This window comes from Caloenas nicobarica, chromosome 6, assembly GCF_036013445.1.
Source record: "Caloenas nicobarica isolate bCalNic1 chromosome 6, bCalNic1.hap1, whole genome shotgun sequence".
NCBI classification, from domain to species: Eukaryota; Metazoa; Chordata; class Aves; order Columbiformes; family Columbidae; genus Caloenas; species Caloenas nicobarica.
This window is the reverse complement of record NC_088250.1, coordinates 22,961,138-22,973,335: the sequence shown is the minus strand read 5'-3', so window position 1 is coordinate 22,973,335 and position 12,198 is coordinate 22,961,138. Positions and strand designations below refer to the sequence as shown.

Sequence of the window (12,198 nt, the reverse complement as noted above, 5' to 3'; positions counted from 1 at the left end):
AACATGTAGATTAAACATAGAAGGTGAAAGGTTTATCACCACCAACAACCATTACCACAACAAAGGACCAAATCAGGACTAAGAAATGCAAAGGAATCTATAGAAGACCACAATAAAGACCTTAAAAAGAATGCACATCATTTATAAGGAAAGGTAGGGTGGACGGGATGATTTATTTAAATAGAGAGTGTCAAATTATTCTGCCTTACTAGAGATTTTTTTCAGACTATGGAGATTCCTAACAAAAGTAGCTAAAGAGGAATTTCAAGTACAACTGATAAGATGTGTATGAATAACTAGAAAGCTTTGAGGAAATTTAAACATCATTAGCAAGAATTTCAAATAATACAATTCTAAGGAATAGCAGAAATGAAAGAAAATTAGTGGGTTTGCTAGATTATTAAGCAGTCAAAGGACACTTATACAAGATAAACACACTGCAGAGCAGCTAAATGATTTATTTGCATTAATTATTCACAATGGATATGGAAGAATATGTCCCCAGATCTACTCTTTACAGGTGAAATAAAATTGCTGGTCTAAAAAAAAGAGACACTGAAAATGAAAAGGCAAAAACCCAAATAGTTAACAGAAGATTATACAGTCTAAAATTTAAAGAAACTTAAATGGCAAACCTCAGTCTATCCTAACATCGAGTGAAATGGAGGCTTAAGCTCCATCTATTACTTCATCTGATGTGCATAGGGTATAAACTTCTGTTCAGTCCGAGAAAGAGGAAAAGCCCAAGGGCTACTGCGGCAGATTAGTTCTGGGGTTTAGCATTGTGAATTTGTGAGCCACTGTTGCCAGACAGATAGGTAAGAATCTACTAACATTACTTGAACCTGTCTCTAGAAGAAAATCCACTCTCAAATTCACAAAAATTCTTCCCCATCTTGTTCATAGCAGTTACTAGAACAGTTTAGAGTAATCAACATACTTCTGAAAAATTTCAGTGGGGTAATGCAGTTCACAGTGATTGGAATCAACAACTTTGCCCAGGTCCTTCAAAAGATGAGCTGTTATCAACATTAAGCAGTCATGGAGTGAGAGACTGCAAAATAAACTTGGAATGAACAGTTCATTTTTAGGACAGCTGGCTAGAGTAAAATAATTTCAGACCTTTAAATCAGAGTGGAGAACCAAAGCCTTACAAGCCATGATAAAAATAAGTCTTAGTTATTTTTCATTACATTATTGAGCAATGCTAAGTGTGTACACTAACATCTGACACAATTGTATTTGAAAAACCTCTTGGCCCTGGGAAAGGTAAAAGGTTCCCTATTCCTCTCTTGTATGTACCACTTACTTAAAGATAGCTAAAACGAGCTAGGCCGCTTCTCAGCCTCAGTGCACAGTGCACGTGGCTCCCCATTTAATCTAAACCCAGTGCATACACATGGAGATCTCAATTACGAAGAGAGTTTTACATCTTCCTATCTAGTAAAAACAAACAAATTATGACAACAATCCAGTGAGACTTGGGTAAAATTTCTTAACCAAGGGCAAGTAATTGCAAAAGCCAGTGGAGAACACAATATAATCCAGCTTCCGAACAACGACATTTGCACGCCAGCCATTCTGCCTTTTGGCCGTGCATTACCACCTCTTAGTGTCAGAATCACCATGCTCTTTCATACAGTTCAGTACGTCCAACCAATATAGCTCATAGTGCGACGCTTAAATTCTTTAGGCCAAATGCACATGCTTTATGACCCATTACCTTCATTCGGAGCTAACAATACCTTAATATCTCTCACAAAATCCATAGGAAATTGCTAAGATAACTAGTAAGGCACAAAACTCAATCATTTTGGTAGTGGCTAAGAGCTTCATATTTTGGTCCCAAATCAAGTCCTTTATGATAAAAGTTCAAAAGCCTTATTGTTTGATTTAAAGAGATCAATATTCGGACCTGACTTGATTATTGCATTAAGGTTAATAGGACTGTACTTTCACGTGGACTTTTCTTCATGAAAAAAAAGGTGAATGGCTTATTAGCCCTATTAAGTAACTTAAGTTACTTAGTATCTTCAGTCCTTTGCTTCCACACTACCTGCTAAGTCTTAACTTCATACAGCTTTTATATATTAAATGGTAATACACAGCTGTACATTTTACTATATACAAAAGCAACACTCAGAATGCACTTACCATATACTGATGGAAAAATATCCAGTTAGACTAACTGGACTTAGAAAGAGAGATGGGATGGGAAATCATACTGTAGGATTCAAAGAATCTGACTTAAAGGAACTTCAGTATTTCATTTAAAAAAAAAAAACCTGTGAAATAGAAAATGAACAGGAAACGAAAAAAGCTCCCAGTGCACCAGTGTTCTTCATCCTCCTAATTAGAAATATGGTAGAAATTATCCACGTACTACTCTACTTTCCAAAGAAGTCTTGTATGAAGATCGGGCGAGAAAGAAATGTAAATATAAAGCCACTAAAAGACACTTCTGTTTTTTGTTTTCTGTGTACAAAAAAGTTAAGGGCAGAATGTTATCAGTCTCATGTTTGAATAGCTTGTCCCTATTTATGTCAAAGAGCTAACATTATTTAAATGAGGCTTTCTGTATTTAATAGTTCAGTTTGTCCAACATCTCCTTCGCTTGTCAGAGATAAATAGAATGCTGTGTTCCAGTACAAGAGAAAGCAAATCTGTTACTGCCACGTTCTGGCTGCACTCTATGTTTCTGAAGAGATACCAGCTATAAAAAGAAGAATCTATTGTTTCTACCAGGTTTTTCACACTGTGTTGCTGGTTTCTCAGTAGAGCAGATCTCTCGCTGAAGCTGAGAAAGACCACATCACTGAACAACACCATTAAGAGACCAGTTAGTTTCCCATTTCCTTTGCAGCAGTTCAAAATAATTTTTAAATAATAATAAAAAAATACTAATTAAAAACAATATTTTTTTCTCAAAATGTTCTTTTACTTTTACAATTTAATACAGAAGCTGCGGTTTGAACTGCAAGACAGATTGAAAGCGAAGAATGCCTTTGTGATCACCTTTATCACCTAAGTATTCCCACAGAGGTCACTAGAGGAAAAATGAATGTACACTCCACAAGACTAAGTAAAGTTTAGATTTTTAGCTAAAGAAGATAGAGGTTGGAAATTTTCTCGGAATTTCTGGACAAGGAATGTCCAGAGCAAATAAGAAAAAGGCTATGTAGGTTAACTCACCATAATAAATAGTTGTTTTAGAACGATGAAGTACTTCGCCATTTGCAGTACGACCAAAAAACCTGCTTTGCTGGGTCAGACTACAGCATCCTTCCAGCCCAGCACTGTCTCTGGGTGCCTGTTTCTAGTCACTGGTTTAACCAGCAAGGTTTAACTGCTGTAGAATAGTTATTCTGATAGAACATTTTAACCTTCAGCACTTTTCAACTTGTCTTTCATTTTATTCACATAGCATGTTCCCTCTGGCCAAAGCATAAAATTCAAATAAAGAGCAGATCTTGCAATCAAGCTAGTAAGTCTACTCAAACTATATAAAACCTTCAACTATATACTGTTGCGTTACTATAGATTTGTCAGAAATTTTTGCCAGCAAATCCAAACCACTACAGGAACAGAAAAGAAAAAAAAAAAGAAAAAAAAAATAAGACCAGGAGTACAAGGGCATGGAAAATGGGCCCTATAGCTGTCAGCAAAAATCTAATAGTCACCTAATGCAGGAGATGCTCACTAAAACAAATGAACAAAGTGGAACAAAACCATGATGTTAAGTGGATGATGTAGTAATAAGGAGAAACTAATCATTTCAGAAATTCAGTGTATTTTGATAATATGTACCTCTAATCACTTGTTCTAAAACAAAAATGAGGTATGTAAACTGAACATCCTTCAGCCATACAGGAAAACTAAGAAGACTGAAAGGCTGAGGGAGCTGGGGCTCTTTAGCTTGGAGAAGAGGAGACTGAGGGGTGACCTCATTAATGTTTATAAATATATAAAGGGTGGGTGTCACGAGGACGGAGCCAGGCTCTTCTCGGTGACAACCAATGATAGGACAAGGGGTAATGGGTTCAAGCTGCAACACAAGATGTTCCACTTAAATTTGAGAAGAAACTTCTTCTCAGTCAGTGTGACGGAACACTGGAACAGGCTGCCCAGGGAGGTTGTGGAGTCTCCTTCTCTGGAGACATTCAAAACCCACCTGGACACCTTCCTGTGTAACCTCATCTGGGTGTTCCTGCTCTAGCAGGGGGATTGGACTAGATGATCTTTTGAGGTCCCTTCCAATCCCTAACATTCTGTGATTCTGTGAAGACAGTAGCACATTTCTCATCCCTGCACATGCTGTGACACCCTGCATTCAGAGGTCTTCTGGGTTGTCTGGCTGCTGCTCCTCTTCCCCACATACAAGCCATGTTCATATAATCATAAATGTATGTATTTTATTCGTGTTACGATCATCCTAAAAGTCTTGTCAAACAGGGCACTCAAAAAGATGGAGACAGACACCAATGCAACAAGTTAGAGCCACCGGGACCAAAGGACAAATGACATCACTGGGAGCTTGCCTGCACAGCTGGTGGATAATCTGATGCACCAGCTAAATCTGGCTGCCAAGCCAACACACAATAAGCAAAGGGCTCCAACTGCTATTCAGTCGAGATACCATTTAATTGCCAACCTCTTGCAGAAGGGAATTAACTGGTTCAGAGAAGCAGTCTAAGTGGTCTAAGAAAAAAGTACAATGTTATGTTAGGGCAGAGGTTGGAGGTGGAAATGATACAACATGCAACAAGAGCGATGAAAACGACTGTGAAGAAAGCAGTATGCTGAGGAATAGTGGATAAAAAGAGGATTCTAGTAGGAAATAAAGGACAAACATTACGGGTGTCAACTGAAGACATCCTCCCAGGTCTCAGTTCTTCCTAAGAATTTTAGTGGTGCCAAAGACACAAACAGTAGAAAGTTGTAACCTCAGGGATCTGTAAGGCACAGGAAAGAAAGGAGCCAAAGATGTCTCTCCAAGTTAACATTTTTGATGCCCGAGCATGTGTATTGGAAGAGATACAGGTCAGCAGTCCAAGACAGCCATTAGGATCTGCCAGAGAGAAGAAATTAAATATGTTATGTGAAATATGATGAAAAATGAGAAATATGATGAGCACCTATCAACTCTGACTCAAGAAACCGAAGTATTCCTGGGAAGTGTGACTCGGGAAGTTTGACGTGCCTTGCTCTGTACTGTTCCCTGGGCACCCACTATGTGCTAAACTGTGCCAGCATAAATCTGTTCTCATATAACTACTTCAAAATACCAAAAAAAGTTTGCCTTGAAATAATGTAATAAAAAATGGAGAGCTGAAAGCAACGGAATAAGGGCAACTTCAAAAAAAAAGACATTTTACCACTAGTGTAAGAGACTAAGATGGACTAGAACCAGGGTAAAACTTCCAGTGCTACAATATAATTAAATTGGTTCAGAAGTTTTGATCATACAGTCATAACTTCTTTTATAGGTCATTAAGGCAGTTGGCATTTTGTTGAGTTGGTCCTGCTTCTATTCCTGACCCACAGGCAGAAAAACAAGATGTGGGAGAGCACAGGGCATGGCCAGTACCCATAGCAACAGCATGAAAATGAGGAAGAACGTGAACTTAAATATGTATAATTCCTTGGTGTCCAGTGATGAATTTTCTTTGTGTACATTAGTATATCTTCAATTTAACAAAAGTAAATAAAATATTCTAATTTTTCAGGTACTTATGTATTGTGTGTTGAAAGTAACACACATAAGACATATAAGCAAGGGAAATTTGATTTTTCACATAGGACTGATGCCAACACCTTGTGTGCAGTTTGTTGAGTTTCTGCCTTCATATACAGCAATGCAGCACAATCGGTACAGGGTTTTCTACCAGCAGAAATAACTATTCAGCAATAGCTCTTGATATACTTCAAGGCCAGATAACACAGTCTGAAGGTCAAGTTTTGACTTCTTGAAGCCTAATTTATTCGAGAGGAGACTAAAGTACAAGAGCTAGAAAATGGCCAAGTACTTTCTTCAATTGATGAAAAAGCTGTTTTTTTCCAAAGGATTTCTGCCAACAGAAAAGGATTATGAGCAGAGTGGAGCACTAAATACTGCCAATTTCCTTGGTTACTGTATGAAGAATGTTAGATGTTCAAAGAGGACAAGAAGAAACTGAAAAACATATCAAAGATTTGTTCAAGAACTGAAGACAGAGAGGAGACAGAGTGCAACGTTAATTGTGCCACTAAACCTTGTCAAACTATACAAGGGACAAGTAATGACCAAGTGTATTAAACCATTGAGCTTTTTAAAAGACTTTTTAAAAAGCTCTGTGCACTTATTACTCACCCTCTCATACACACACATCTCTATCTACCTTTCATAGCAACTATGCAGCATAGTGCTGTACATTTTAAACTCCAAGATCGTTAATGATTTTGTGCACAAAATATTCTGTAGAGTTTGATTGCTTGTAGAGACTGGAATGTCATGGGATCGAAAAAAAGTTCTCTCTCCACCTCAGCAGCTGAACCATAGGGACTGCTAAAGTTAGTCCCATTTTGATTTCATCTATATATGTGGGATCATCTTTATATACAATAAAAACAGTAGGAAGCTTTACCAGTTTCATATTATTCAAAGCAGGAATTATGGCTGACCAAGCAGTACAAGACTGCTATAGCAGAATCCATTTTTAGATGCCTGCTAATATTCAAAGCAAAAACTAGTCCCAGAACCATTCTCAGGTACAGTATTAGATCTAGATTTATTTCACCAACATCACCAGGCACGGGAAAAGTCCTACAATACCTTCCCCTGAGGAGGCCCTGTCAGTAGCTCTCTCCTGAACAGCCTCTGGACCTAACTAGATCTTCCACAACGACAGAAAATTATAGTCTGCCACCCTCCTTCTTCCCTACCATCCACAAACCAAATCTCCAGCATCATGGCAGCCTCTATCCTGAGTAGGTAACTTAGCATCTGCAATTACAGTGTGACAGATGACCTAATTCTAGGCAGTCCATTAATCCTTTCACAGCTAGGATGAAAGCTGTACACTCCCTCAAACAAGGATCTGAGGTAGATACTTGCAAAACTAGTTTCACAAAGTTTTTATGTATGATCAAGAGGAAGCAAGAATTCCAAATCTCCTCAAACAAAATGCAGCTACTTTAGCACATGTTAAATACATAAAGATGGCAAGACTTTTCCTTGAGCCTACATACTAGCTTGGTCTTCTAGCAATTTTAAACATAAACTTCTTTCAAAAAACACACTACCAGTCTCTTGAATTCAGTTTGGGTCTCTGCTCATTCCCATACATATTGCTCTTCCTCAACCTTCCTCAACTCTTATTCTGGCTCAAAACCTTTACTGTTTGTATCAAATTCTGCAGATCAAGTAGCAACTTATCCTGATGCTTTATCCTGGTAATTTATCTCTAAGATCTAATTCTATACTGAATTTCCAGTCCGGCCTATTTTACTGCTTTACCTGTGGTTATCTCCATTATCTTCTCTCAGACTCCTCAGTAAGTCACGAAAACAAACATTCCATTAAGAATAAGACCTTACAGTGATTCAAATACTTCACCTCAACCACAATAGGTTTTCTGACCACTGCTCCTAAAGTCTTTAAGGCACACTGAAGTCTATCTCCCACTTAAGCCTTTCATCTGTCTTCAAAACTTTGCAGGATGTTACCTTTTATTTTATTATTGTATTATATTATTTATGATTGCATGTCTTTTTTTCCTGTACAAAAGACAAAAAGGGCACGGGTGTTATTTATGCATCTTTAAATGCCTATTTTTCAAACTGTTCTTAAGAAGAGATGTTTCATACATGAATGCTTTGTCTGCCTCCAGTTATTTTCTAAAAGGTATCCATTTAATGACACCATTATCATGTCACTTAAAGTGCCTTATGTAAAAATCCTGGATTAGCACATTGGCCTTTCATCTCAGGGAAGCAAATGCAAAACCGAAAAATTACTTTCATGCCCTTAGCCTTCAGACAGACATTACTAATTCTCAGTACAATTTGGTTTAAGTGACCACTTTTCCTTGGGGGAGGGGTGAGTGCTGATTAAAGCAGCACGTGATTTCAGGCCAGAAAAATACATGGAATAAAGATGCAAGAGAATCTTGAAATTTGCGTGCTTATACCAGTCCTAGATTTGAGCAATCTAAATCACATGCTCATTTTCTAATCAATATTTCTTCCATTTAAAAGACACTATGCAGTCTCTTCAAGTATCACTGGAAATTATTCAGCTGCAATACATACCATCTATGTACAAAAGGCTTTTTAACACTGTCTGACCTAGGATGCTATGAAGTTTCCAGCTGCTGTGGAAAAACCTACAACTGTCACAGTTCATTCGCCTTGCATCCAACATCAGGTGCATAAGTACTCTTCTACTTACCACATGACAAGTCTAGTAGACGTGGGTGTTTATCTTAAATAAATGATTCATCTTTGACTGAAAAACAATGTTTTGAATGCATTATGACCTTTTAAATCTAATTTATTAAAAATATTTTTAGAGGAGTACAAAGTTATTCATACAAAAGATAAAGAAGACATTTATTCTGTGTTGGATTAATTATATGTCTAGTCTATATACACATTATAAATCTGGTTTTAATAGTACTCAATATGCATAATTCCCCATGCTTATTAAGCAAGTCATTTTTCTGCCTGTGCTAAAAGACCCCTTGGAATCTAAATGAGGCCCTGTAGCTTTAGTTTAAAATATATTACTTAAGAATAAAACATGTCAACCGTGATAAGTACTTGATATCAGATTATAAAACAGAAAGAAGTATGAAATAATTTTGGACAAAGCATATTAGATAGTTCGAATGAAAATGAGAAAAACCCATGTATTCAAGAAACTCACAGAACAGCCAGATTAGCACATTGATAATGCAAAATTTACCTTCTGTGAGGGAGGGAAAAAAAAAAGAAAGACTTGCAATTTTTGCAGTATCATATTTAAACTAGACTTCTTACCCAATTACCCATTCCATGAATTTAAGAAATAACAATGGGGGGTGATAGATAGTCTAAAATAATACTTTATGAACTAACACTTAAGTTTCTCTTGACTATGCTAATGTAATATTTTCACATTTCCAGATCCCTCAAAAAATAGAAGCTGCAGAAGGTGATATCTAAGGTTCTAATGTCCATGAGAAACAAAAACAAATTTACACATGCATTCACAAATGTTACCCCTTACAAGCAAGGCTCTTTCTTGCCAGCCTTCCTGCCCTCTCCCCCTGCAGTATTTCAGTTTCAGAAATTGGGGTACTGCTACAGAAATATCAAAAGCACCTTCTGAATAGAGAGAAGAGATACTTTCAGGAGGAATTCTGCATATGTAGATACAAACATCACAAGCATAAACAGGACTATTAAATTTGGTGTACAGTGAGCCCTCAGTGAGGACACATGCCTTTGAGAATTTTTGCAACTATGTGTAACCCAATATCTACCTACATACCGAAGGCAACATCCTGTGCTGCTTCCTCCTCCTACTCCCATTATTTTTATTTTGGGCTTACAAAGTCCAAAGATAAAGAGAAGTAAAGCAAATAACTGTTGACAGCTAATTTGATAGTAGTGCGAAAATATTTATGTTTTAATATAGGAGAGAATGCACAGAAAATGATCTTACTTGCCACGCATTTGTCAAAAAAGAAAAACCCGTAAGTTTCCTTGGAGAATGATGCTCACTACTCAACAGAAAAAAAAAAAAAAAAGAAAAGCAATCCATTAAAATATACAGTACAATTAAAACTGCATTTCCTAGCCTTCTGAAAGCTAGATTCAGCAAAGTTACACATCTGTCCCCTCCCACACAGCACCAAGTACTGCTGCATGCATACCAGAGGAGTCCAACACAAAGATACACTGCAATAACAAAGACCTTCATTTGCTAACACACAAGTAACCAAAGAACAGCCAAAAATAAAATAACTATGACAACTAAAGATTTGAGACCGGGGAGGTGTGGGGAGGAGGGAGAGCGGAAGACGGGGGAACCAGAGGATTGAGAGGATAAAAGCTGAGAAGTTAAACGACAATTTTTAAAAGGGTATTTTTGAGGAGTGTAACAGACATATACCAAATTGTTAGCATAAAACTGTGTAAGAGTACTTCTTGCACACATCTAAATCTGAAAGAGAAGTTACTATACCAGAAAAGTAGTATATGATCATGTTATTAGGACAGTAGCATAATCTGTACCAAAGAATCACAGTAAAATTGTATGTTCACAGGCTTCCCTTCCAGCCCAATGAAGTAATCGGAAAGAATACCATACATCCCACATCAATAAGAGCTATGTGTTCATATACTACTTCAGACACATTGGACTTACACCATAGTAAGTATATGCTGTGTCCCATGTAAATTGCTCATGAGAACCATTTAACATTGTATCAATATCTCAGTGAAATTTCATTTTTCACAATGCTGGTATATTAAAAGCCTCTGAGTAACAAAAGCGTCCATTATCAGTGATTCAGGGACATTACACAGCAATGAATTTTTGAAAAATATCCACACATTTACAAAATAAATCAAACTAATGAATTACTTACAGTTTGTTTGAACTAACTTCTTAGAAGTTAATATAGCTGCCTTAGCAGAGAGTCATATTTCCATACTTCACTTCTGCGTGTATTTTTAACTTCATAGATATCCCCAATGCATAGAGTTACACTGGGCAATCCTAGTGCACACAAAGCATAATGATTTTGCACTGCTTCCACTTTTTAATGAGAGAACAAAAAAAGGCAATTACAGTGGTTACAGGGAAACTTTGTAGAGTGTTAGCCTGATTCCCAAAATACATGATGGAACATCTACTCTTGAGGTGTCAGCCAGAGAGTGGGGCAAATGTACGTTGTCTTTAAGGCTGATCCAAAGCCTGTGGAAGCAGACTCCAATAATCCTCTATTAGGAACAGTACCATAGCCTTCTACAGATACATCTTTTAATATTCTCAGATGCAATTATGACACTTTATATTTAAAAAAATAAACTAGTCTGTAAGCAAAATCAATTTGTAGCACAAGGTACAGAATTATAATAACAGAGAAAAAACCATAGTAACAAACACACTTGTGTACACACATTTATGTTATGTAAACATATATTTCACATAATAAAATTTTTAAACCTAAATTTATCAGAAAAATTCTTATTACACTAGAGAAATTTAAAAATTAAGTGAAAAATTAAGTATAGCTTTGTTTATTTTAAACATTGTTTATTTATACTAAGCAAATGTATTACCAACCCGTAGTACAGCCGGAATTACAAGACTGCTTTAAAATGCCATACCCATTTCTGCAGAGTTATTGGCATAACTGCAGGCAATGTCACTCTTCTTGAAGACAAATTCATGTCTGCTTTTCACAGAAGTCGCCAACCTTCACCCAGGTGATAACATGAAGCAGAACAAAGTAATTGCAATAGTCCTTGAAGCCCAACTTCCCAGAAAAGGAGCAGGAGAGAGTCAGTGCAAAGAGAAGACTAAGGAGGTAGTGAATGTCACTGTGTTTATGTGAATCCAATCCTATCCAAAGCTAATTACAGAAGATACTGGGGTAGGACTAACTAGAAATCAACCAATCAAAGAGCTTGAAAACTCATATTCTGTCCTTGGAAAGGCCCACACTGATATCTTTGGCTATAAAAATAAGCAAAATAACAAGCATTTCTATCACTTGGAACCCTGTCTTCACTGTTGAAACAAAACCCAAATCATTAAAGAATGTGTTTAGCACATTACACTGAGTGGTTACAATGGTGTTGGGGTTTTTTTCCTGGCTTTTTCGAACAAATAAAATATTTTTCATTGCTTCTGATCTTAGGATTTCAGAAAAGTAACTGAGCATAAGAAGAGATGCACTGAATCCATGAAGTTTAATTCTATGATTCTTAACTACCTTTATTCAAAGAAGCAGAAAAACTCCCCTTTTACTTAAAGCAATGCAATTTCTGCCTTTGCAGTGCAACAAAAGCCTGAAAAAGTGGCACATAAAATGTTAAAAGTGAGTGAAATTTAAGATTCTTTTATGAACTCAAGTTGCTGATCAGCCCCACTCATATATGTACTTTATGTATCAAACACCTGCATACCAAGGCTGGTTTCATTAATGCGTTTCTACTTAAAAAGTC

General features: G+C 36.8%; 1 protein-coding gene across 1 annotated transcript in view; it reads right to left on the bottom strand.

The window, feature by feature from the left end:
- The window catches only part of GRB14 (growth factor receptor bound protein 14), a 49,992-nt gene extending 38,571 nt beyond the window's left edge, over positions 1–11,421 (bottom strand). The window contains exon 1 of the mRNA XM_065637824.1: positions 11,359–11,421. Coding sequence (XP_065493896.1) covers positions 11,359–11,421 — 63 coding nt within the window. The remainder of the gene's footprint in view (positions 1–11,358) is intronic.
- Positions 11,422–12,198: the final 777 nt, after the last annotated feature.